At 48.4% G+C, this 26,767-nt stretch overlaps 2 protein-coding genes across 2 annotated transcripts; one reads left to right on the top strand and one right to left on the bottom strand.

Moving 5' to 3' along the window:
• Positions 1 to 941: 941 nt before the first annotated feature.
• On the bottom strand, positions 942 to 11,424 carry LOC126930475 (complement C1r subcomponent). Its single transcript, XM_050747551.1, has 11 exons — positions 11,213 to 11,424; positions 10,274 to 10,502; positions 8,892 to 9,084; positions 8,424 to 8,570; positions 8,129 to 8,325; positions 7,663 to 7,810; positions 7,434 to 7,555; positions 5,227 to 5,305; positions 4,710 to 4,865; positions 2,757 to 2,831; positions 942 to 2,025 (listed from the first exon to the last, which is right to left on the bottom strand). Coding segments are annotated over exons 1-11 (2,118 nt in total). The 5' UTR covers positions 11,215 to 11,424; the 3' UTR covers positions 942 to 1,255.
• A 1,438-nt stretch (positions 11,425 to 12,862) lies between these two features.
• Positions 12,863 to 24,727, top strand: LOC126930486 (complement C1s subcomponent-like). Its single transcript, XM_050747558.1, is given in 13 exon segments — positions 12,863 to 12,889; positions 13,773 to 13,790; positions 14,344 to 14,357; positions 15,202 to 15,409; positions 15,623 to 15,800; positions 17,315 to 17,440; positions 18,170 to 18,369; positions 18,901 to 19,054; positions 19,602 to 19,709; positions 20,106 to 20,207; positions 20,731 to 20,859; positions 21,823 to 21,897; positions 23,541 to 24,727. Coding segments are annotated over 13 exon segments (2,130 nt in total). The 3' UTR covers positions 24,332 to 24,727.
• The last annotated feature ends 2,040 nt before the right edge of the window (positions 24,728 to 26,767 follow it).

A 26,767-nucleotide genomic window follows, 5' to 3' on the forward strand; every position in this document is an offset into this window, starting at 1 on the left:
CTTTTCTGATCTTTAAAGATGTCTTAAAGAATACAAGTGATTTAACAATATTGTTAGCGATTCAACTTGGAAACAAAAATTTCATAGCACTCCTCTCCTAAGGAATATTTAGAGATTGGAAGATGAGCTGTTAAAAAAGCTGTTGTAGGCTGGGCGCGGTGGTTCACACCTGTAATCTCAGCACTTTGGAGGCCGAGGCAGGTGGATCACTTGAGGTCAGGAGTTCGAGACTAGCCTGGCCAACATGGCAAAACTCTGTCTCTACTATTAGCCTGGCAGCGGTGACAGGTGCCTGTAATTCCAGCTACTCAGGTGGCTGAGGCACGAGAGTCCCTTGAACCCTAAGGCAGAGGTTGCAGATAGCCAAGATTGCGCCACTACACTCCAGCCTGGGCGACAGAGTGAGAGTGTGTCTTGAAAAATTTAAAAAAGCTGTTATATTTACAACTACGCATGTGGGAAAATCAGCATTTTCTTTTTATTGTACAATCAAAACAAAACACGGACATTTATTGTTATCCATAACCCTAATTGTAAGTGTGTGCATGACCTTAATTGTTCTTGTTGCCTTCCTAAGTAAATATTTTAAAAATGACCTTTCTTACAAATTTTTTTTTTGAGATGGAGTCTTGCTGTGTCGCCTGGGCTGGAGTGCAGTGGCTGAATCTCAGCTCACTGCAAGCTCCGCCTCCTGGGTTTACGCCATTCTCCTGCCTCAGCCTCCCAAGTAGCTGGGACCACAGGCGCCCGCCACCTCGCCCGGCTAGTTTTTTGTATTTTTAGTAGAGACGGGGTTTCACCGTGTTAGCCAGGATGGTCTCGATCTCCTGACCTCGTGATCCACCCGTCTCGGCCTCCCAAAGTGCTGGGATTACAGGCTTGAGCCACCGTGCCCGGCCTACAAAATATTTTTATATAAAATAAATACAACTTTTGACTCGTTTTGCACGCTGGCATTTCTCCTAAAATTTTATTTGGAAAAAGTTATATTCAATGACCCAATGGTATAAAAGTGGAAAAGGAAAGTGACAGCTAGAGATTGATAACTACATCCTCTGCAATCCTCGGAAGAAAGGAAGGGCCTCTTTGGGTTTTTTCAGGTAAAGTACGTCAATGGGACTATAGGAAAGAGAATTTCCACACTGTCTTTCTGCATCAGTGATTTTAATAGAGACTCTTAGTGGTTATCAACAACTGGTCAGTTTTTTTTTTTTTTCGCACTGCTCTCTGGATTTGGACCTAGCGAATTCTGGGCTCAGTCCTCTTCCTCCATCTCTTTCTTGATCCAATCCACGTAGTTGAGCACTTTGGTGTAGAAGCCATAGCCCTTGCTGCACCCGATGCCCCAGGACACGATGCCCGTTGCTATCCAGCGATCAGTGTTCGGGTCCCTTACTGCAAAAACGCCCCCACTATCCCCCTGGCAGGCATCCTGCTTTAGAGACGGGTGCCCAGCACAGAACATGTTTTGAGAGAACACATCCAGCCTATTCTTTCCCCGGAGCCAGGTCTCACAGTCCTTTCGATTAGCTACGGGCAGACGGACAAACCTGAGGTCATGAGCAATCTTCTCCTCCATGACCCCAAAGCCACTGACGTAGCCCATCAAGCCCAGGTCATAGAAAGTCTCGTTGTCAGGGAGGCAGATGGGGAGGAGGTTGGGACCCAGGGTGACACTATTTTCCAGCTCCAGCAGGGCGATGTCCCCCTCAAAATTGTGGGACTCATCCTGACGGTAGTCCGGGTGGATGCTGACCCTGCGGATGGGGTGATTGGCCAGCTTCATGAGCTCTTCCACATTTGTGTGGCCCAGGAACACATCCAAGGAGGCGTTGCTTTGCGCCTCATGTTCCTTGGGATACAGGGTGTGGGCAGCCGTAAGAATCCAGCGGTCGCCCAGCAGGGCTCCACCCCCTCGTCCATGGATGTTGGTGAACACCTGCCAGGGGAAGTTGCCCATCTTGGCTTTTTGCCCTCCGATGATGCGCTGCCTCTGTTCCACGGGGTTCACGGGCTTCCCACACACTGAGGGAGAGAGAGGGAAGACAAGGGCAAGTCAGCTCCAGGTCCCATACCTCTTCCCTCTGTGGCCAGCCAGCTCCGTATTTGCCCTCTCTTTTTGGCTTCTGTCTCTTTTCTCTTTCTCCTCCCATCCCCACACCTCTGTCATTGGCCTATTGACAGGCTCCTCTCCTTGTTCTTTTTTTTTTTTTTTTTAATTATTACTTTTATTTTTTGAGACTCCTTGCTTTGTCGCCCAGGCTGGAGTGCAGTGGCGCGATTTCAGCTCCCTGCAACCTCCGCCTCCTGGGTTCGAGTGATTCTTGTGCCTCAGCCACTCAAGTAGCTGGGACTACAGGCATGTGCCACCATGCTCGGCTAATTTTTCTATTTTTAGTAGAGGCTGGGTTTCACCATTGTTGGCCAGACTGGTCTCGAACTCCTGACCTCAGGTGATCCGCCTACCTTGGCCTCCCAAAGTGCTGGGATTACAGGTGTGAGCCACCACGTCTTACTCCTTGTTCTTGTTTATTTCCTCCTAGGATGTCTCCCATTGTTTTTATTCTCTGATTTCCCATCTGCTTAGTGAAAATGCCGGCATTTCGGGATTGAATTCAGCACTCTTCCCCTCTCTCGCTTTCTCCTGGTATGTTCCCCTCTCTTCTCCTCTGTCTCCTTTTTCTGGGCCACACTGCTTTTGAGGCCCTGAAGGCTGCTAAAGGCCCTGAGGGTTGTCCCAGAGGGTTTCCACTCACCTGGCAAGCACCGAGGAATCTTCTCTCCCTTTTGTTCATTCTTCCAAATACCCTGTGCTGTGCAGGTGTACAGCCCTGAAGGCAGAGGAGGCAAGAATCAAGTTGGGAGGTGATGGGTAAGAAAACTAGGTTGCAGAGGCCAGCAAGTACTGAGTGTGCTCGATAGGGAGAGGGGTAGGGAGGAACAACATGGCAAGGGCCAAAGGTCAAAGGCTCAACTCTAGAAGGAAAAAATGTCGAGTGTTCAGAGGCTCTAGACCTATATTTTGTTTTAATGTCAAGTAAAAAAATCAGAACGCTTAACCATTAATATATGTTTGCTGTAATCCCTGTTTGTGAAAGTAGACATAAAAACCAGAAGGAATATATCAAAATCTTATCAGTGATTGCGTCTTAGTCGTGGAATCATAGATGATAATTGTAGCTACGTCTTCTGATTGCTGAAAATGTGCCATGCTTGTTGCGAAGCACTTTATCTGCATGATCTCATTTAACCACTACAGTGACACTTGCAGGTGTGTGTTATTACCCTCACTGTGGATGAGGAAGCTGAGCTTAAATATTTTGCACAGGGTCACATAACTTCTGAGTGCCAGAACCAAGGTGCAAGAAGTTTTCTGACTCCAAAGCCCAGCTCTTAATGAATACCATTTATAATCCAGATTTTTTTCCTTTTTTCTGTGTTTCAAACCTATAATGCATGTGATTTCTAATATTTCAAAAAAGTTTGAAAAATACCCAATAATGAGTGAGAGTCATTTAGTAAAACTAGGTGCAAAAATCACAACCAGGTTTAGAGGGGAGAATGGAAGGGGGAATTTCACTGAGTTAGCTGTAGGGCTTATGATGGTGATGAAGATTGTGGTGTTGGTGTTGGTGTTGGTGGTGACTGTGGTGTTGATGTTGGTAATGGTGGTGGTGATTGTGGTGTTGATGTTAGTAATGGTGGTGGTGATTGTGGTGTTGGTGTTGGTGGTGACAGTGGTGTTGTTAATGGTGGTATTGTTAATGGTGACAGTGGTGATGGTGGTATTGGTGGTGATGATGGTGTTGGTACTGGTGGTAATGATGATAGTGTTGGTAATGGTGATGGTTGTAATGGTGGTGGTGGTGATGGTGGTGATGATGTTGGTAATGGTGGTGTTGGTGTTGGTAATGGTGGTGGTGCTGATAGTGGTGTTGGTAATGGTGTTAGTAATGGTGGTGGTTATAATGGTAGTTGTGATGGTGGTATTCGTAATGGTGATAGTGATGATGGTGGTGGTGTTAGTGTGGTGGTGATAGTGGTGTTGGTAATGGTGATGGTAGTGTTGGTGGTGGCAATGGTGGTGGTGGTGATAGTGGTGTTGGTAATGGTGGTGGTGATCATGGTAGTGTTGACAATGGTGTTGATTATGATGATGGTGGTGATGGTGGTGTTAGTGTTGGTGGTGATGAGGATGTTGGTAATGGTGATGGTGGTGATGATGGTGTTGGTGGTGGTGTTGGTGTTGGTAATGGTCATGGTGATAGTGGTGTTGGTAATGGTGGTGGTGATAATGGTAGTGGTGATGGTGGCATTGGTAATGATAATGGATCGATTGTGGTGATGGCGATGATGGTGGTGATTGTGCTGGCATTGATGCTACTGGTAGTGTTGCTGGTGTTGTTACTAGTAGTAGTGGCGATGGCAGTGATGGTAGCAGTGGGAGTGTGGTGGAGGCAATGGTGGTAGTGGGGACGATGTGGTGACAGTGAGCTGTTTATGCGATTTGAATCTTTTCTTCGCATCAGCTCAGATGCCTTATTCTTCAAACTTACAAGGTTCCTGTTAGCACTATAATTTAGGCCCCTGTAGCCAGTGTCCTGGCAGATACCTTAATATGCATTCCCTAGGGATTCTACTGGGAGAAATCTTAGAGGATACCCCAAGGGGATGGAAGGGAGGAAATTTCCATTTGCATTGGTTCCTACCTTGCTCAGACTCCTTGCTGCCAGCTCTGGTCTGCATCTTGTAATATGGCTCGTGGCAGTAGTACTGGATACGTGCCTTGTAGGTGTTCACCCCCATTGTGGTGGTGTAACGGAAGGCACCATTAGGCAGGTTTTGGGGCTGCCCACAGTCCTTGACTTGGAGAGAACACAGGGCAGGGTGAGAGCTGAGAATGACTATGCTGGAACTTCAGTGCGGGGAGTGTGAGTTGTCCACCCGCAGAGCAGGCTGAGAAGCTTAGAAAAGGTAGTCAGTGGAGAGGGCCCTTGCAATGGACAGGAGTTTGGTGGTGTGAAATTCAGTTCTGGGTAGAGCCCATCCATCTGGCTGAGATGAGGGCTCACTGATTCCTGAGATGGGCCATAGGCATCAAAGGACAAGTCAGGGTGAGGGTCTCTTGGAAAGAGGCTTACTCTGGATGCCTCTTTCTTTCTTGGCCCAGGTCCTCAAGGCTGGAGGTGGGAAGTCCCCAGGTCATATCCCTGAATTATGACTTACTCTTGCATCTGGGCATGGCACGATGCCATGTGCCATCATCCTGGCAGACAGCTGTGAAGGAGTGCAGCACCTGGTTCCCCTGTTGAGCAGAGGACAGAGGTGTCATCAGTGCCAAGAGGCAATGCAGGTCCCCTTGCTGCCCTTCCCACATAGGAGTAGAAGGCAATACAAAGACATCTCTCAGCTCCCCGATGACTGTGGCTCCCCCATGGATGTGGCTCCTTCTTCCTTCTCCCCAGCCCATTGCAGACAGGAGCACGGAGCCACCCTGCAGCAAGTCAGAGCGGGACTAATTGATAGACCTGATCATCCTCTCTCTAGACTGTGGCCTGTTCCCACTGAGGTCCAATTGAATCCCACAATTTGTAATTAAAAACATCACAAGCCACGTTTGAGTGTTTTTTGTATCAAAACAAAAGCCTGTGCTCCAGGGCAGAACCATGTTTCTCTGGCTGGAGTCCCCGCCTCCAGGCCTGTAGCACTTTCTCTCTCCTGGGTTGCAGTTTTCCTAAGGACAGAGGCCTTCCCTGAAATCCTAGAGCCACCTCACTCCTTTGAACGGTGCTGGAGACGTTGATGTATGTGAAGTGCTGTTGCTGTTGAGCAGGGACAAGACTAGGAAATGGCAGTCTTTGAAATGAAAAGTTACTGGACAATATGAATGAGTTTTACTAAGACCAAAAATCAGCCAGGTGCAGTGGCTCACGCCTGTAATCCCAGCACTTCCGGGGGCCGAGATGGGCGGATCACTTGAGGCCAGGAGTTCGAGACAAGCCTGGGCAACATGGAGAAACCCTGTCTCTACTAAAAATACAAAAATTAGCCGGGCATGGTGGCACACGCCTGTAATTCCAACAACTCAGGTGGCTGAGGCATTTGAATAGCTTGAATCCAAGAGAACCACTTGAAATTGGGAGGCGGAGTTTACAGTGAGCTGAGATCATGCCACTGCCTGGGTGACAGAGCAAGACTGTCTCTCAAAACCAAAACAAAAAGACCAAAAATCATTCCATAGAGTTAGCCCTGGGAAAGATTGCAAGAGAATGTGTATGCGAACTAGACCGTCTGAGTAAAATGTAGGTAATGTGAGAAACGGTGTGACTTGCTTTAAATTCTATGATGTGAATGACAAATGCAAAAGTAAGGGCAGTGGGTGGTGCAGGCAAGGGAGGGTTGTAATATGAGCAAAGAGGTTGTTGGTCTCCAGTCTTCTGGACCCAGGAGACCCACCCAATCCTCCTGATGGAGATGGAAGCACCTTGGAATAAAGAACAATGCATCAGGTGAACTCGACTTAATGCAACATTCAAATGTGAGCTCCACAAAGGCTGTGTGACTTTGTGGGTTTCTTTTTACTGAACCTCCCACATCTAGGACAGTGCCTGACAGTAGACCCTTAAAATGTGCATTATGAATTAACTATGACTTAAGGACATGTCATAGGTCTCTTCTTTGATTCTAATTAAGTCTTCCGTGTGGACCTATTGAGCAACGATGGGATGTTCAGTCTTGGGTCTCTGTCCAGAGAGACAGATAATTTTTAGTTTACCAACTTTTGTGAGATTGATCCATGGGTAAAACCATATTCCTTCCTGAATCTTCAGATCTGAGGACAGGGCGGTGGGCCCGGGGTGAGACCACCAACATGTGTAAAAGAGCCCTGGAGCAGGAGGCGGGAGATTGGGGTCCTAGTCCCTGCCGTAAACAATCACTATGTGATGTTGATGAGTCACTACATCTCCACCCTGCCTTTCCAGTTCCTTCAGCTTTCTTGATTATTGGACGAGGGCAATAGTTCTTAAACTTGGCTGCACGTTAGAATCACCTGGGTAGCTTTAAATAGTCTTGTTGCTCAGGCTCTACTCCAGATCAATGGAATGAGAGTCTCTGCTGGGGGCCCTTGACTTCAGTATTTATTGATTGATTGATTTTTATTTTTTAGAGACAGAGTCTGGCTATATTGCTCAAGCTGGAGTGCAGTGGCTATTCACAGGAGCCTTGAATGATTGGGCTCAAGCAATCTTCCAGGATCGTAAACTCTCTGTTTTAAGTGTGCAGCAAGTTTGAGAGCTGGTGGACCAGGAGTCTCTTCCAGCTGAAACGTCTATGACTCCAGCTGGGGTGAGACTAAATCCTCTGTGAACACACCATCTGAATTCCCCCTGGGATGCTGGGCCGGCTCTCTCCCCTCAGCCCTGGGCTCTTACCTCTATGAGCTGGTAGCCTAGCTTGCAGGTAGCAATGAAGTAGTCACGGAATTGGTACTGAGGCTGCAGGTTCTGGATGACAGTGAACTCGTCTAGGGTCTTGGGCTGGGGACACTTGATGACTATTGGGAAGACCAGAGGGCGTATTTATTTGAGAGCCACCTGCCCTTCCTTCTTCTCACTTTTTCCCCATTGCTGGCCATCAAGGGAGGCCCCCAGGGAGCCTTACTCTCGGTGGTGTAGCGCAACTTCCAGCCCCGGCTGTCCCCCGACTCATCGGTGAAGAACAGCAGATCCACAGCATTGCTGCTGGTGTCAAAGTCGGGGGGCCTCTGCTTCCCACAGAACTCGCCAATGTTCTTCCCGTTGGCATAGATCTGGTAGGGGAGGAGGATTTTTTTTTTGTTTTTGTTTTTTTCCAGCTTGGACATTTTTACACAGGGCCAACTGTGTAGTAGCCTGGTGGCCAGGGTGGTGGTGGTGATGAAATCCTGCCTTATGCGTGTTTTCAGGGGAAGGTGGAAAGGGATCCCCACGACCCAATTCCAGTTGTATGGGAACTTGCCCAGCCCGTGGTTGATGTTGGCCATTCCTGCCCCAGCAGGCCAGGGGATCCAGGAGGAAGTTGGGACAAGAGGAGCCAAGTGCAGACGGAAGGGAGGAGAAGGGGTCTTTCAGGGGTAGGACGGCTGTACCTGTAGCTGGTCATAGGGGCAGTGTACTTGCTGGTGGTCATCAATTTCAAAAGGCTCTAGGAACTTGAGGTGCAAGGTGAGGCCCCGCTCCACCCGGATGCTGTAGTTGCAGCGCAGGTCAGGGGGGTAGGACCGGGGGTACTCCAGGCTGGAGATGTAGCCCGATGCCTCCGTGTACAGCTCGCTGCTGCACTCAGCTGTGAGAACAGAGCCGCAGGGCATCACGGGGGCGCTCTGGCTGGCCCAGCAAGCCCTGGCTGAACCCCCGCCTCCCTGCTCCACCACTCTGGCTCACCCTGGCAGGAATGCCTGTCCTCCTGAAGCTCATAGCCTGGACGGCAGGAACAGAAGTAGCCTCCAACGTAGTTGTGACACAGGTGCTGGCACTGGGGCTGGAGGTCCTTCTCCCCTGATTCGCTCTGGGAAGCACATTCATCAAGGTCTGGAAGGCATTCAGGAAGGAGGGTTAAGCTCCTGCTGGGAGACCTGAGTAGTGGCTCTGACCTTAGGGAGGTCACTCACCAGAGGCCTAAAGACAAAGGCATCTTTAGGCCACCTGGCCCTCCAGGCCTCTCCAAAGCTCTCTGGGGACTGCTCCATGGGGACAGAGCCCAGGTTGACAGGCCTCGTTAGGGAAAGTTCTCTTGAGGGGAGGAACAAGGAAAGCCAGGCTTTTGGCTTCTTTGGATTCAAGATTCCCTTTCTTGGCCCCCATTCAATATGGCTGAGGTCAGAGAAAAGGGATCCCTGGGGGGCTACTCACCCACAGCTTGGTAGTAGGCCAGGAAGCCCTTGTAGAACATGATGGTCCCATTCTCCTCATTGGAGAAGTCCGTGTGGAAGGTCAGCAGCATCTTGTTCCCTTGGGACATAAATTCCTTCTTTCCTGGGGGGTTGCCCAGTGGAGAACCCAGTTGCCCACAGAACCTCCCCAGGTTTTTCTTATCAGCAGAGATCTGGTGGAAGAAGGACAAGGAGTAGGAAGAAGACCTGTTGTGGAGTGGCACACGTGGTGGCTCAGTGACAGTCCTCCTTGTCCCGCCCAGAGTGAATCATGCACCACATTGGCTCCGCTGGTCACTACCTGCTGGGCTCGGCTGCTGCAAACTTCCCCATGTGACTTTCAACTGTTCCCCGAGTCTCCCACTGACTCACTCTTACATGTTGTCCTGCACTAGGTACCTCACCCCTTCCCTGTTTTCTGCTCCACTGACAGGTTTCAGGTCATCTCCAACCCCACCACCTCCTATGGCCTGTTCCCCTGGGGTCCTGGTTGTCTGTACCCAGCCTTTACCCGCCCCTCATTCCCAGAGCTTGGACAGCTCTGCCTTATTTTTGTCTTCAGATTCCACCTCAGCCTAATCAAACCATTCACACCTGGAGTGCCTTCTGACGCCCTCGGGTGAACATGAGCCCTGAATCCCACCAGTCTCAGCCTCAGCAGGCATTGTCTCATCCCTCATCCTTCCTACTCACAGCTCTTCAACCTCTCCTTGCCCCTGCCACCAAACGCCCTCCCCCAACACTGCACACTCGCGAAGTCTTCTGGGTGGGGAAGAAGTGCCATTTGCGTGTAATTCACGCATAACCTCCAGGGGTCTCCTGGGAATGGTAGTTATTGGACCTTCGCAGGCTCTGCTTGAGCCCTGAATCGCATTTTTACTGGATAGAGAAAGATGGGCCAGGGAAGGTTGTCACAGAGGTGAGGGTTCTGAGCCTACTGTCCTTGCTGAAGACTATTCCCGTGCTGCCAGAGCACACATTTCTCCTCCTCCTGTCCCTGTGTTCCTGTTGAGGCAGGCAGCCATGCCAATCTTCTCCTTGGAGACAGGGAAGCTGAGGCACGGTGGTTTCCCAAAGGCTCTCAGCTAGACAGCAGATGGGGAAGGTTTTCCTGACTCAGTGCACAGTGAATTTCCTGAGTGGGTCCTGTCCCCTTCCTTCTCTGTGCTTCTCCCCTCAGTGCTCACTGAGGGTCTCTACACCAGTGAGTGCTCCATCCAGGGCAACCCTTGGCTCTAAGAGATGCAGTCGGCCATCAGATCTTGTGGGGCTGGGCTGTGTCTGGGGGTGTGCATGCCATACAGATCCCAGATCCCAGAGGGTCCCGTTTTGTCTCCCCTCTGCCGCCCATCCTGCCCCTACCTTGACATAATCATAGAAGCAGCCTTCAGAAGGCTCCAGGTCAAAGTGCTGGAAGACGAGCTTCACCCTGTATCCTGTGGGGACTGTGATCACAGTGGTTGTTTCAAAGCTGTTGGGGTAAGGCTTGGGGAACAGAGGGGAAGTCACCTCCCCAAATAACTTCTGAGGGATGGGAATGGAGCCTCCTGCCCTGCAGAACAGGGCCGGCACCAGGAGGTACAAGAGCCACCTGCCAAAACAAAAGAGAGTGTCTGGAGTTGGAGGGGTTCAGCACTCTTGCCATGTGGGCAGTGGCCATGGCAGGGGATGAGATGGCCATACCGCTGGGCATCCTCCTCTCTGCCCATTCTGGACCTCACCGACATGTTCTCAGCAGGGGTGCCTGGGTGGGGAGGGCGGCCTTTGCAGCTGCTGCATTGGGTCACTCCCCAGGGCAGTGTCCAGTCCAGAGGCCACCATACTCCCCTCACACTCCCCTTCCAGCCTCCTCCCCTGCCCGGCCCCATCCCTCCCCTCCCCTTCCAGGAATAGGACTGGCTTGGGACCAGTTAATGGAGGGTGAGGGTTTCCACCCGTGGGTCTCTGAAAGGGCTCCCACAGGTTCAGTAAGAGCGTCTGGGAGAGACCATCTGTGGCGTGTGAGACACAGGCAGAGTGTCCCCTCCTGGGCAGGGGGTCCCCTCCTCTCGCTGCTTCCTGCCGTGAGCCCAGAGGGAAGAAAGGCCCATGGCATGGGCTTCTATGTATAAGGTCTCCTCTGGTCCTTAGGAGGAGGGATGGGGCGCGTGTTGTGTGTGTCCATGTGTGTGCACAGTGGGATTGATGAGAGAAGAGTGTGTGAAGAGAGAAGGGTGTCCCTGTCTCCCTGAATTGCCTCCTATGTCCTGGCTTCTCCCCTGGCTTCCCCCTCCCTCCTGGGTGCCCATCACCCTTACTCACATTTCTCAAGGCCCGTGTTGAATCCTGGGCTCTCCTGAGAGCGTCTTTGTGCACTGTGTGCAGAAGGAGGCCGCGTCACGCACAGCAGGGAGGGGAGGGTTTTCTGTGGTGTGGAGGGGGGACCATTCCCGGAGGAATGTTGGAGGGAATGAACTATTTGCATAAACAAAAGATCTGAGTTTCCACTTTAATTTAGTTTTGGTTTTGAAATCCCTGTCGGTGGTGCCACCTGCTGGTCTATGAGGGAAAGGGCTAAGGAGACGGGAGTCTGACTTTTTAGGGCCAGGGAGCCTTTGGTTGGAGGCCCAGATGCCTCAGTCTCTGAATCTGATCAGCTTCTCCTTCCTTCCAAGACTTTCCTGGGGGGCTGCTGCTGTGTTTACAAGGTTCCTACCAAAGCAGTGGGAGACCACAGGTTGTGAATTCTCTTTTCTGGGCTGTCCTTTCCCATGACCCCGTTCTTCTTGCCGTCATTCAGCCCACAGCCCTGGTTCAAGAATGGCCCGGGTTTCCATGCCCAGGATGTAATGATAGGAACACTGGGGCAGAGGAGGGCATGTGGGAGTGGGCAGAAAAGAGAGGAGCTTGGTTGCCTTGGGGCCCTGGCCTGCTTTAGCCGTGAATGACACGTGGACATAGAATAGGGATGGCCATGTCAGGGCAGCCCTAAATCAGCCCTGGGTTTGAGACCCTCTGGGGCGGCTGCGGAGGGGGTAAAATGTCCCCATCTCCTCAGCATCTGCTCAACACAAGTGCCAGGGCTGAAGCCGAGGGTGCGGGTGTGGAGCAAGAGGCACTTGGTTTTTCTGAGATGGAGCCAGGCCCCTGGGAGGGAGGAGGGACCCTAGACTCTCTTGTCCATGAGGCCATAGTGTCCTGCTTTAAAAATTTTGCTCTTGGCCACGTGTGGTGGCTCATGCCTGTGATCCTGGCACTTTGTGAGGCCAGGGTGGGAAGATCTCTTGAGCCCAGGAGTTCGAGACCAGCCTGGGCAACATAGTGAAACCTCGTCTCTAAAAGTTAAAACAAATAAAAAACAATTTCACTGTTTTTGGAAGGCTTTCTTCATCAACTCTCCGTGGCACCAAATATCTGATGGCACTTTACCCCATAGAGGGGCTTGGGCTGCAGAGCAGGCTTCTGTGTTCTTAAGCCTTTGTAGGCTGTTCTGCTTGTTTCCCTTATTAGATTAATCCCTCCAACCTCCACCCTTCTGCCCCCAACCCCGTTCATCCATTTTTGGGCTACCTGTGTAATGGCAAGGCACTTTCCCAGGCAATAGATTGCAAGAATTCACAGAGCTGATGCAGTTCCCCATCAGGCAGTGACCAAGTCATCAGTAGTTAGACAGCAGGCACACAGTAGGAGCAAGATCCACCAACGCTTCGAGGGTTTCTCCAGCAGGCCTGTGTGTCAGAGCTGAGGACTGAACCTAATGGAGGGCTGGTCTGTGATGCGATCAGGATATGAACCACAGCCTTGTTAGGTCAGGAAAGACAAAAGATAGGGGAGAAGGAAAAGGACTAGGTCAGAGGACGAGAAGGAAGAGGAATCTCGTGTAACAAACTGCACATTAATATCCTGGCAGCAGCAGTGGTGTGTGTGTGTGTGTGTGTGTGTGTGTGTGTGTGTATGCACTGTATGTTCATAATGGAGGCAGAGGGAACGGGTAAGGAGGTAAGTGTTAGCTGAAGCTCTTCCATCCATCCTAGGGAGTCTCGGTTCTGCCTTGGCATTGTGCAACATGCTTGGAGAGTGGCGTGAGCCACCACGCCCAGCCATGAATTTTATCTCAATACTAATTTTTCAAATGGTTGATTTTTCTGGCATGTGTGGCATCTAGGTAGGGAGATATTTTAGGAATAGAGAGCCTGTCTGTATATCCTTAAAACATATGGCACAAAAAGAGAGTTTCCTCTTACTTCAGCTTGTCGGTCTCTCTTCCTCCTTTTCTTTTCCTTTTTTTCCTTTTTTTTTTTTTTGAGATGGAGTCTTGCTCAGCCACCCAGGCTGGGTGCAGTGGCGCCATCCTGGCTACTGCAACCTCCGTCTACTAGGTTCAATGGATTCTCCCCTCTCAGCCTCCTGAGTAGCTGAGATTATAGGCACCTGCCATCAAGCCTGGCTAATTTTTGTGTTTTAGTAGAGATGGGGTTTCACCATGTTGGCCAGGGTGGTCTTGAACTCCTGACCTCAGGTGATCTGCCTGCCTCAGCCTCCCAAAGTGCTGGGATTACAGGCGTGAGCCACCGCTTCCAGCCTTTTCCTCCTTTTCTAGTCCATCTCATTAACTTCCTTCATGCTTTTCCTCAGATATGTCTTGACCCCTGAAGAGTGAGGAACAAGCTCCCTGCCTCTTCTTTTCTGGGCCTTCTTGATTGCCGTGTTCTTCCCCACCTTCTGCTTCTTATCTTCCTTTCTATTCTAAGGCTTTCCTTTAACCCCTGTGTCCCGTAGGTCCCAGTCGCAGCTGAGGCTTGTTGGGGGAATGGTGCTGGCAGGTGGCTACTCACCAGACATACACTGAAGAACCTCTTCCCCATCCTGTCTGTGCTTCCAGGTCCCTGGGGTTGTGCAGGTGAGTGCCCCTGAGGCGCAAAATAAGGAGAGGCAAAGAAATAGGCTCAGAGTGGTAGCTGTTGGTTAACAAGGAGGTTCCTGCAGAGGGAGCGTCAAGGCCCTGTGCTGCTGTCCCCGGGGGCCGGAGGGGTTGCCCAGCATGCCCACTGGCCGGAGACAGGGGACTGATCCACTTGCTCCTACCTGCTTCTGAAGGTAAAATCCTTACAAACGAGGAGCAGAGCTTTGATGGAGGAAATAAGAAAGGCAGAAAGCTTCACGTGGGAGGGCTTGGGGCAGTGATAGAGGGCTGACAAAGACACCCTAAAAAAAAGGCAGAATATAGACAGCCTATTTCTCTTAGGCTCACCCCATCCACCCCTACTTCACCCCCTTACCTACCACTGTTTTCAGGGTTAAAGCAATTTTAGCAAGATTTTAGGAACTGTGGGGAGATAGCTTGGATTTTCAGTAATCGGGGGAACATAAACAACCCCAAACGAACTCTGGAAAATGAATGTAGGATGTTTTTATGTTCCTTGTCATTGGCTGTCCCTTTTCTCCTTCCCCAGACAACCCTGTCTCAGTGGGGCAGCACTTCCTTCTCAGACCGCTTGTCCCAGGGTCCCTGCCTTCCCCTAGTGAAAGAAGCTCCTGCCTCCACCTGTGGGCTTTGGGAGCATCAGCAGAGATGCTCCTCACACAGGGCACCAGCTTCTGGGGTCCGTCCCGCAGACCCTGACCCACAGACAGATGAATAACGTACCCAGACACACGGATACTCAGTGGAACAGCAGCTAGGGGTCCTGGCCCCTCAGAGACACCAAGGAAGGTGCTGTAAAGAGTAGCCACCACAGCCCCAACTAGCTGGCCCTGCAGACATTTATTAGCACAGTTTTAACAGCAAAGACTTGAGTCAACACGCCTGTGGGTAATTAATCTGGTCGCCCTCACCCTGGGAGAGCAATCCTGCCCGCCACTGATCAAGGATTAGTTTTAGGACTACATGAGTAAATAAGCTCTTTAGATAAAGTCCTGTATGCTCCTATGTATCTATGTCCTGAGCTTTTAAGAGAACTCAGCTGCCTTCAGCCAAGACTTTTACAAAAGCTGGGCAAACTTCTTGGCTTTCCAAGAAGGCTTATGTTTATTTCCTCTAAAATCTTTCCCACCACCCTAACTGAACTCCCACATATTTTTCTTAGAGATGGGGTCTCACCATGTTGGCCAGGATGGTCTCGATCTCCTGACTTCATGATCTGCCTGCCTCGGCCTCCCAAAATGCACCTAAGATTCTCCCCAGTGGCCGACTGACTGCCTCTCTTCTTCGCCCTTTCTTCTGCCTCTGAGAAATAGCACTTTCTGTCCTAGGCTACTAGTGCCTGGGCCACACACCAATCTATACCTCTTTTCTTTTTTTTTTTTTTCAGGTGCATTGTCCTGTTTTCCCTTTTGGCATGGGTTTATGCTGAGCCTACTATGTATGGGGAGATCCTGTCCCCTAACTATCCTCAGGCATACCCCAGTGAGGTAGAGAAATCTTGGGACATAGAAGTTCCTGAAGGGTATGGGATTCACCTCTACTTCACCCATCTGGACATAGAGCTGTCAGAGAACTGTGCATATGACTCAGTGCAGGTATGTTATAAGCACAAAAAGAATAGAGAGAGAAGACCAGGGCTGAGGTAGTGGAATAAGGATGTGGGAGGGAGAGCCACCTGTACTCACAGTGAACTGAAGTCAAGTTCTAGGGGCATAAATGTTCTACTCTCTCTGTCCCTTCTCTTACCTCCATACCAAAATATTACCCTTTCCTAGCTTTTTTATTGTTGCTGTTGACTCTTCTCTTAGATAATGTCAGGAGACATTGAAGAAGGGAGGCTCTGTGGACAGAGGACCAGTAACAATCCCCACTCTCCAATTGTGGAAGAGTTCCAAGTCCCATACAACAAACTCCAGGTGATCTTTAAGTCAGACTTTTCCAATGAAGAGCGTTTTACGGGGTTTGCTGCATACTATGTCGCCACAGGTAAGGCTCACCCTTCTGCATGTGCCTTATTGACCCAGCTAAAAGATTAGAAGTGAGAAATCCACTGAGCAACACGTTGAATGAGGATTCTGTTTGTAATTCATAAAAAAAGTGTTGACTTGGCCTGAGTCCCTCCATAAATCACTTTTGTGAAATTCAAATGCATGATCATATCTTAGTGGTGACGATGATAATGGTAATAACACATATTACATAATACACAGTAATTTATTGAGAGCCACTATAAACTGGGTATGTGCTGGGGATTTTTCCTATTTTAACACAATCATCACTTTAACCCTTCAAGGTAGGTGTTATTTGCTCCATATAAAGATGAAGAAAATATAGACTAGGAAAGTTAATAACTTGCCAAGAATCACATGAGGAATGTGTAGTATTTAAACCCATCCAATATATGGCATTCAAACCTTCAAATTCTGGGTACTTCTGTATCTCTCTCCAGGTTAAAATGAAGCTAGGACATCTCATAAAGCCAAACTATTGTTTAGATTTGTTAGAAGGACCAACATCATATAAAGCAATGAATGTACTGATTTCTCCCTGCAGAAGGCATCATCATGATGTTTACCTTGCAGAGCGTCATCCCTGGAGCTGAAACGCTCTGTACATGAGAAAAGTCAAGGACCTCTGACATTAAGAGCTCCCTAGGCCAGGCGTGGTGGCTCATGCCTGTAATCCCAGCACTTTGGGAGGCTGAGGCGGGTGGATTACTGGAGGCCAAGAGTTAAAGACCAGCCTCACCAACGTGATGAAATCCTGTCTCTACTAAAAATACGAAAAATTAACCAGGCATGGTGGCGGTGCTTGTGTTCCCAGATCCTCGGGAGGTGGAGGCATGAGACTTGCTTGAACCTGGGAGGCGGAGGTTGCAGTGAGCTGAGATCACATCACTGTACTCCAGCCTGGTTGACAGAGTGAGTCTCTCTCTCTCTGTCACACGCACACATACTGCCCTCCAGCCTCAGTGACAGAGTAAGGCTATGTCACACACCACACACACACACACACACACAGAGCACTCCAGCCTCAGTGACAGAGTGAGGCTATGTCACACACACACACACACACACACACACACACAGAGCACTCCAGCCTCGGTGACAGAGTGAGGCTATGTCACACACACACACACACACACACACCCCACTCCAACCTCAGTGACAGAGTGAGGCTATGTCACACACACACACACACACACCACTCCAACCTCGGTGACAGAGTGAGGCTATGTCACACACACACACACACACACACACACACACACACACACACACACACGAGCTCCCTTATACCTGTGTAGTGGTAGGGCTCGACTCTGGAACCGTATGTCAGGAGAGTAATATAGAATAATACCAGCCTGAAATGTGATCCCTTGAGAGATCTTTAAGCAATAGGCCTTTTCTACTTTTTCTTATCCTTATGGTTTTGGGTTTAACCTCATTCTGCCTTCTTGGTGTTTGTTCTTGACCTCAGCCTCTCTCTACTCTTTGTAGACATAAATGAATGCACAGATTTTGTAGATGCCCCTTGTAGACATTTCAGCAACAATTTCACTGGTGGTTACTTCTGCTCCTGCCCCCTGGAATACTTCCTCCATGATGACATGAAGAATTGTGGAGGTGAGCTTGGTGTTAAGAGGGTTGCATGTTCCCTGGGATTTGGAATGACTGAGACCCCAGAAAGGGCTTTGTCCACCCTTCCAACTTCGATTAGGCCCAGCCTTCATTTGGCATTTCTTCTTCTTTTTTATTTTTAAATTTACTTATTTATTTATGTATTATTTTTAAGAATTTCAATAGTTTTGGGGGTACTGGTGGTTTTTGGTTACATGGATGAGTTCTTTAGTGGTCAATTCTGAGATTTTACTGCACCTGTTACCCGAGCAGTGTACACTATACCCAATGTGCAGTTTTCTCATCCCGCTTCCAACCTCCCCCAATGCTGAGTCCGCTGAGTCCACAGAGTCCATTATATCACTCAGTATTGGCATCTATTCTTAGTTACTCATAAGCTGAGATGAAGCCACAAGAAGGGAGGAAGATAAGACTACAGGGTAAAGTTAGTTAATTGGAGAAAAGAGATAGATGTCTGTAAAGAGTCTACTGGGGGCTGTTCATAACCAGGAAAGGCTCCATCCTAAGCAGAGTGATGGAAACCTAATAGGACTTGGGTGTTCCTGCTGATATCTACTGCATGTGTAATTGCTGCATCCCTCCAGTTAGGGCGGGGATCTCTGGTTAGTTTGAATGGAGGACTGTCAGTTTCTGAGAGAAGGAATCATAGAAGAGTGCAGGAATTCCTTTGTTTGATGCTGTGTTTGATTCTCCCTTTCACTTTTTCTCTCTTAGTTAATTGCAGTGGGGATGTATTCACTGCACTGATTGGGGAGATTGCAAGTCCCAATTATCCCAAACCGTATCCAGAGAACTCAAGGTGTGAATACCAGATCCGGCTGGAGGAAGGGTTCCAAGTGGTGGTGACTGTGCGGAGAGAAGATTTTGATGTGGAACCAGCTGACTCAGAGGGAAACTGCCTTGACAGTTTAGTTGTGTGTGACGGTTGATTAATACCCCCACCCTCAACTTACACAAAGAGATCTCTCCCTGAAGACAAAGAAAAATTTTTTTTGAGACAGAGTCTTGCTCTTTTGCTCAAGCTGGAGTGCAGTGGTGCAAGCACGGCTCACTGTAGCCTTGACCTCTTGGACTCAAGCAAGCCTCCCACCTCAGCCTCCTGAGTAGCTAGGCCCACAGGCGTGCGCCACCATACCCAGCTAACATTTTTATTGTGATTATTATTATTATTTTTTACAGAGATGGGGTTTTGCTATGTTGCTCAGGTTGGCCTGAAACTCCTGGCCTCAAGCAATGCTCCCACCTCGGCCTCACAAAGTGCTGGGATTATAGGCGTGAGCCACTGCACTCAGCCTGAAGATAAAATTATCTTTTCTCCTGACCCTTATTTTCCTTCTTCTTATTTTATGTGACATTCAATGCCTCTCTTATTTTTATCTCCCATCTTCCAATTTTACCTCTTTCCTTTAGTTCTTTCCCTCTTCTGATTTCATCATTTCGTTCAGTTTGTTGCAGGAGATCAGCAATTTGGTCCTTACTGCGGTCGTGGATTCCCTGGGCCACTAAATATTGAAACCAAGAGTAATGCTCTTGATATCATCTTCCAAACTGATCTAACAGGGCAAAACAAGGGCTGGAAACTTCGCTACCATGGAGATCGTGAGTAACCTAGAAGTACCTCTTTGGTTGGTGATACCAAAGTCCCCAAACAATGTGGGATCAAAGCAGGTAGATGATCCAGGCACAATGGAAGTACCTGTGATCTCAGCTACCAGGGGAGGCTGAGGTAGGAGCATCCCTTGAGCCCAGGAAGTAGGAGTCTGAGTCCACTCTGGACAACAGAGCAAAACTTTGTCTCTAAAACAAAACAAAAACAAAACAACAATAATTTAAAAAACAGATAGATTGTTGTTCTGATAGTATCCTGAGATACTTCACTTCCTCAGGAAAATCTAAACCAGTCAATGGTTGCTAGGAATGCCTCAACCCCTAGTAATCCTTTAACTAGACCTGAGAGTGCAGACAGTTTGGGGGTGGTTAGTTGGTAATGCCATATGATTTTAGACATCTGCTATATTGGAATGTTAAGCATCAGGAATGAGGACAACTGGATGATTTTAGAAAGTGTGAGAATGATGTAAATAGAATGAGAGTCTTCAACTATTTAGTAATTCTTTTTTCCTGTCCCAGCTTCTGTTCTTTCAAGCAATGCCCTGTCCTAAAGAAGAAACTCCCACTTCTGTTTGGGAGCCTGCAAAGGCAAAATATGTGTTTAGAGATGTGGTGTGGATAACCTGTCTGGATGGGTTTGAAGGTTGTGGAGATAAAGTACCATCTTGGCTTCTCCCCAATCCCTGGCCCCAGATCAGGATGAGCAGACTGAAATTGTCCAGTTGTTTACCAAAGTAAGTGTGTGATCAAGGTATAACGCCTTTCCCATAAACACGACAGCTTAAGATCTGTAGTTCTCCCTTGTGAGTCATGGAGCTCCCTGGCCAGCTTGGCATTCTCTCTCTGCCTTCAGTCTTCTTGGGGAAGGGGAGTTGACACGTTGGGGCAGAGCTGTCTGTCATCCTCGTCTCCTGGGTGCTTTGGGTCAGTCTGCTAAGGCGTTCCCAAGCTTCTTGTGGTGAGGACTCCTCATTGATCCAAGGCCAGAGATCAATTCCAGTTTTGATTTTGGTTTCCCATATCTCTCTTCAGAAATAAGTGGTGATGTTTATTATTCTCCAGGGACGTGTTGGTGCAACATCTTTCTATTCGACTTGTCAAAGCAATGGAAAGTGGAGTAATTCCAAACTGAAATGTCAACGTACGTGTCTCTTCAAAGTGGAAGTCTTTCTTTTTCTCTCAGAGAGAATGGAAAGATCAGCACATCCAAATTCAGATGCATGGTTTCCTCTTAGGCATGGAGGGAGTGGGTTGGGTTTTTGAAGGGAAGCCAGTCATGGAGTCTTTTCTAGTCCAGCCCCGAATCTGTTCCCAGGCCAACTAGATCGGCAAGTTTCTTTCCAAGAAAGGGGCTATGGGATAGGTCGAGTTAATAGCCCCATGTGGGTGCATTTGTGGCTTCCACTGGGCCTTTACCAATCGCTGAGAACCAGGCTCTTCACTACGGCTTTCACGGGGCCATCTGAGTTGGCATCTCAGTGGGCCAGAGACCTGAGAATTGCCAGTTGGGGAGGATGGCCACAGAGAGGCTGGTGTGGGGAGGTTCATCCCAGGTGTGCCTGTGGATATGGGGTGGGGAAGCAGTGAGGATGAAACTGGCCCCATGACTCCTCCTTGGAGGAAGTGGCTGTCCTGACCATCGCTCTCCTTCCTTCGTCTGGTAGCTGTGGACTGTGGCATTCCTGAATCCATTGAGAATGGTAAAGTTGAAGACCCAGAGAGCACTTTGTTTGGTTCTGTCACCCGCTATACTTGTGAGGAGCCCTATTACTACATGGAAAATGGAGGAAATGGTAGGTTTCTTCTACTGGAGGAGAGAGAGTGAGAAGGTTTTGGAGGGTGAATAGCATAATCTGTCTGTGCCGGAGAGAGTCTGCAGACAAATGAAGGCGATAGGACAGACAGTGTTCATCCCCTTGACTTCATCTAAAGATACACTTTTCATATGGAGCAGGGCACGCTCAGGGCAGCACCAGTCACAGGGAATCATAGAGGTCACCAGCTCAGCTTCACAGCTGCTGTAGGAATTCCCCTACAACATCCATTCCATGGGATTACCCACCTTTGGACCAGTTATTTCATGTACAGCCCATAGGAGCAATGCCTCCCTCTTTAAGCCAGCAAGCTACACTGACTGGCTTTCTTGACGTAGAAGGGCTGAATGAGACACTAATACGTTCTCTGCATTGCCTTTATTTATTTATTTACTTATTTTAGACAGAGTCTCACTCTGTTGTCCAGGCTGGAGTGTAGTGGTGTGATCTCGGCTCACTGCAACTTCTGCTTCCTGGGTTCAAGTGATTCTTTTGCCTCAGCCTCCTGAGTAGCTGGGATTACAGGTGTATGCCACCACGCCCAGCTAATTCTTGTATTTTTAGTAGAGACAGGGTTTTTACCATGTTGGTCAGGCTGGTCTTAAATTCCTGACCTCGTGATCCACCTGCCCCAGCCTCCCAAAGTGCTGGGATTACAGGTGTAAGGCACCGAGCCTGGCTGTATTACTTTGTATTTTATTTTCCCACTTTCTCAATGCCTTCTTTCCTTCTGCTTTGGAGATGTTCCCTTTGTCTCCCCTGGCAGGCTAGAGGCCTGAGGGATTGTTTGGAGGAAGATATTTTTTTCTGGCTGATTTAATCTGATTTACTACTTGAATCCCAGAGGAGCTGAGGCTCTGAAGGAACAGAGCGGGCTGTGGGGTGGATGGAAGAGGGAAGATGTGGTGGTGAGTGTGACCTGTGTTCTCTGTGCTATTCCAGGGCAGTATCAGTGTGCTGGTAATGGGAGCTGGGTGAATGAGGCGCTGAGCCCAGAGCTGCCGAAATGTGTTCCAGGTAAGGAGGGCCGAGGCTTGGGGAGAGATGATAGGCATGGGTGAATGGGAGTCACCTTCTGAAAGCAGCTGTAACCCTCTTGGGAAAGGACTGAACAGTGGCCTGCCAGAGTCCAGCTCAGTGAGGTGGCAGTAGCACTGTGCCGTGGGCTGTCGGGGTTGTGGGGAACCTCCTCAGCTACACTGAAGCCAGGTCGACTGCAAGGAAATATAAGCATCAGCCAGCGACAGTTGGTGTCTGGTAATGTAGCTGCAGCGAGAAGATACAGAACTGCTAAAAACAGGGCCTGAAAGCTGAGAGTGAGTAATCAACATTCGGAAACAAGACTAGTTAAATAACCTAGTTATTATATTAAAAGTTTATGGCTGGTCATGGTGGCTCATGCCTGTAATCCCAGCACTTTGGGAGGCCAAGGCAGGTGAATCATGAGGTCAGGAGTTTGAGGCCAGCCTGGCCAAAATGGTGAAACTCCATCTCTACTAAAAATATAAAAAATTAGCTGGGTGTAGTGGCGGGCACCTGTAATCCCATCTACTTGGGAGGGTGAGGCAGGAGAATAGCTTGAACTCAGGAGGCGGAGGTTTCAGTGAGCCGAGATCATGCCACTGCACTGCAGCCTTGAAGACAGTGGGAGACGCTGTCTCAAAAAAAAAAAAAAAAAAAAAAAAAAAAAAAAAAAAAAAATTACATGGCAACAAGATATAGAGGAATTCAAGATTCAGGGAACGAGCGAGATCAAGGTTTGGTAGCAGAAGGCTGGGGAAAATCCAGTAGGATAATAACCATCCTGGATGTAACTGAGAGCTGAAGACCGAGCTGATTTGTTGTGTTTATTATCTCATTCACATCCTTGTAACAGCCCTGTAAGCTAGGTGTCATTAGTCTCATTTGACCGGTCAATGGGTGGGTGCAAGTTTGCAGAGTTAGCAAGTTGCGAAGGCAGGCTTTGAGCCCAGGTGTGTCTAAGTCCAAAGCCTGTTGTGCTCAACTTGGAGTCCCTCCAGGCTGTCTAGCAAGGGATTTAGGTAAGCAGCTTCACTTGAATTCAGTTATTAGTATAACTGAATGGTAATGGCACCAGTCACTGGGAGTGAGAGGTCAAGGCCAAAGAAGGGACCCCTCTCTACTTCCTAGGCTGACCTATGGTTTACTAGGAGGGACTCAGGTGCAACTAGGACTCCAGTAAAGAAGGCGATTAAAGTTTGATCTGGGCATCTGAAGAAGGCAGAAAGCTTCCCTCCTCCACCATCTGTATGAGAAAAGGGTTTCCAGCACTGGCTCTTGGTTGGGCACTGGCCTCACATGCCGAGTTGGGAGGTGCAAGGGGGACCCCTGCCTCCAGAGGGGCTGTGAGTCACACTGTAGATAGCGTGAGGCACTAGTGCATCTGGACTCAGTGATTCACACACTGCCTCTGGTTAACTGAGCTCTGCCATGAGCCTGCTATGACATCGGCAAAGCGGGGTGTTTAGGTAAGACCAGGGTGGGTCAGGTATTGAGCTTGTTGACCAAATAGGATTGACCATTTTGTACTAGAGAACCCTGCAACCTAGCAGGTAAAATTCTTTGAGTGGTTGGAGGATTTGCAGGAAGCCAGTATCATTTCTTGCTCCTTCCCCGTGTTTTTTTTAATTCCTTCCTAGTCTGTGGAGTCCCCAGAGAACCCTTTGAAGGAAAACAGAGGATAATTGGCGGATCCGATGCAGATATTAAAAACTTCCCCTGGCAAGTCTTCTTTGACAACCCGTGGGCTGGTGGAGCGCTCATTGATGAGTACTGGGTGCTGACGGCAGCTCATGTTGTGGAGGGAAACCAGGAGCCAACAATGTATGTTGGGTCCACCTCAGTGCAGACCTCACGGCTGGCAAAATCCAAGATGCTGACTTCTGAGCGTGTGTTTATTCATCCGGGATGGAAGCTGCTGGAAGTCCCAGAAGCACAAACAAATTTTGATAATGACATTGCACTGGTGCAGCTGAAAGACCCAGTGAAAATGGGACCCAACGTCGCCCCCATCTGCCTACCAGGCACCTGTTCTGACTACAACCTCATGGATGGGGACCTGGGACTGATCGCAGGCTGGGGCTGAACAGAGAAGAGAGATCGCGCTCTTCGCCTCAAAGCGGCAAGGTTACCTGTAGCTCCTTTAAGAAAGTGTAGAGAAGTGAAAGTGGAAAACCCCAAAGCAGATGCAGGGGCCTATGTTTTCACTCCTAACATGATCTGTGCTGGAGGAGAGAAGGGCATGGATAGCTGTAAAGGGGACAGTGGTGGGGCCTTTGCTGTACAGGATCCCAATGACAAGGCCAAATTCTATGTAGCTGGCCTGGTGTCCTGGGGGCCCCAGTGTGGGACCTATGGGCTCTACACACGGGTACAGAACTATGTTGACTGGATAATGAAGACTATGCAGGAAAATAGCACCCCCCAGTAAGGATTAATCCAGATACATCCCACCAGCCTCTCCAAGGGGCGTGACCAACGCATTGCCTTCTGTTCCTTATGATATTCTCATTATTTCATCATGACTAAAGGAAGACACGAGCGAATGATTTAAATAGAACTTGATTGTTGAGATGCCTGGCTGGAAGTAGAGAGGTAGAGTTTGATCATAGAATTGTGCTGGTCATTCATTCATGGTCTGACTCCTTGGGGTCCTTTCCCCTGAGTACCTATTGTAGATAACACTATGGGTGGGGCACTCCTATCTTGCACTATTCCACAGGGACACTTTAATTCTTTGTTTCCTCTTTACCTGTTCAAAATTCCATTTACTTGATCATTCTCAGTATCCACTCTATATGTACAATAAAGTATGTTTATAAGCAAATTTTGGCTGACTTACCTCATTCCACACCAAACCCTCAGAATTATAGAAGGGGAGTGGGATGAGAAGGCTGTTATGTCACTGAAATTGGGCATCTAGCAACTTATATTTAATTTAATTGTCATGAAAACAGAGAATTCAGCTTTTCTTCTCTCTTCCAACTGAGATTTACTGAATATTGTGGATTAGTATGAAGATCACAAGTGTAAGGCATCATATTCTAGTTTTGAAATTCATTAATACTTACCTGGCCAAAAAAAAAAAAAAAAAGGAAAAATAAGGAAAAAAAGAAACTCATTAAATCTCATTGGGTGCATGGCTCACAACTGTGATCCCAACACTGGGAGGCTGGGGTGGGAGGAACACTGACCCAGGGGTTCAAGATCAGTGTGAGCAACATAGGGAGACCCTGTCTCTACAAAAATAAAAAGTAAAAATTAGCTAGGCATGGTGGTGCTTGCCTTAGTCCCAGCTACTTAGGAGGCTGAGGTGGGAAGATCGCTGGAGCCCAGGAGGTCAAGGCTGCAGTGAGCTGTGATCATGCCACTGTACTCCAGTCTAGTAACCAGAGTGAGACATTGTCTTGAACAAAACAAAACAAAAAAACCCCAACTTATTCAGAAGTCCATGTACAATAGTTTGAGTTGGCTGTTTAAGATCTTCTTTAAGTATAATGCTTTTCAATATGTCAACTGAAAGTTAATTTTCCTTTAATACTCACTTGTATCACGCAATATTATGACAACAAAAAACAAAAAGTACAGAAATTGAGCATGCTCTTGTCTGCTTTCCTGGTGGTTTTGATCAATTTGTGACAATGTTTTCATTAGATTGAACTCTGTACCAAGATGACATAGCAGAAAATCTCCCTTCTATTTTCTAGGGGAAGGAAAAGAAAATATTCCTCCTCCCAAAGAATGATTACTGATGAGAAATGACTACAGAATAGGGACTTAGCATTTTACAAACTGAGGACAGGAGAACTCTCTCAGGATGGCGGTTGCCCTAACAAGGTGTCTTAGGAAAGCGGAGGTCTGAGAAGAAGAGTTGAGGGGAAATCTGACCTATTCGATGTGACACGTGGCTTTCAGGAGGGCAGTTTTTACCAGAAGTCAAAAAGGGTTTGTTTGGGCCCATCAAGAATGGACTTTGATATTCCATAGACCAAGAGGGCTAAATTCAACAGTTGACCTTAGACTGGAGGGTAAACACGATGTGGTAACCAGAGGAACTCTAATTGAAGGGCCTGAAGAATTGAAGGGAATTACAACTGGGAGCCTCTGGGAGGATTATATCGTCAACCAAGCAGCATAAAGTCACTGTGTCACCCCTGAACTGTATGCATCGTAGCCACCTCCTGACACTTCCTGTCATTGCAGGGGCAATGGAATTGACAGTGTGGCCTGGGCGAGAGTGTTTCGGTGACAGGAGGATTCTTCTAGAGATAAAAAGGCATTGGAGAAATATTAAGATTTAGAAACATGATCTGTGATAGAGATATTTTTCTTCTTTTTTTTATACTTGGGGTAATAGCAAAACATTAACCTGGAATCTGATAAGTAACAGAAAAGGAAGTTCCTCCCTATCGGAGAATCACCAGTCTGTTTGGGTTCTGCCCTTGCTGATGGGCTGAGGTATTGGTGAAGAATTTCCCTCTTTGCTGCCGCCTTGTACAGCGTGACGGGTATGGGTTTTGGATCGTTGACTGTGCTGCAAGGTCATTTCTCTGGGTGAATGGCAGGGGGAAGATCTAAATGAATCACCATCAGAGACTTCAGAGCTGGGAAGAGCTCGTCACCAGGTCCTAGAGGGGCTAGAAAGTCATTCATTGTGTTTAAAGGGTATCCATCATAGTACCTTGCAAGTTACTTGGGAACATACGTCCGCTTCTTCTGAAACTCAGGAAAATAGTTAGCTTTTTAAAGAAGGTGAATTGTCACTTTTCTTTGGTCGGAAGAAAATGGGCTGGTGGGTCAGCAGCTCATGCCAGGGAGGAAAGACAATGTCCAGTGGTCAAGAGGAGTTGAAGCGAAGGAACCTACT

The sequence above is a fragment of the Macaca thibetana genome, chromosome 11 (assembly GCF_024542745.1).
Source record: "Macaca thibetana thibetana isolate TM-01 chromosome 11, ASM2454274v1, whole genome shotgun sequence".
In the NCBI taxonomy this organism is placed as follows: Eukaryota; Metazoa; Chordata; class Mammalia; order Primates; family Cercopithecidae; genus Macaca; species Macaca thibetana.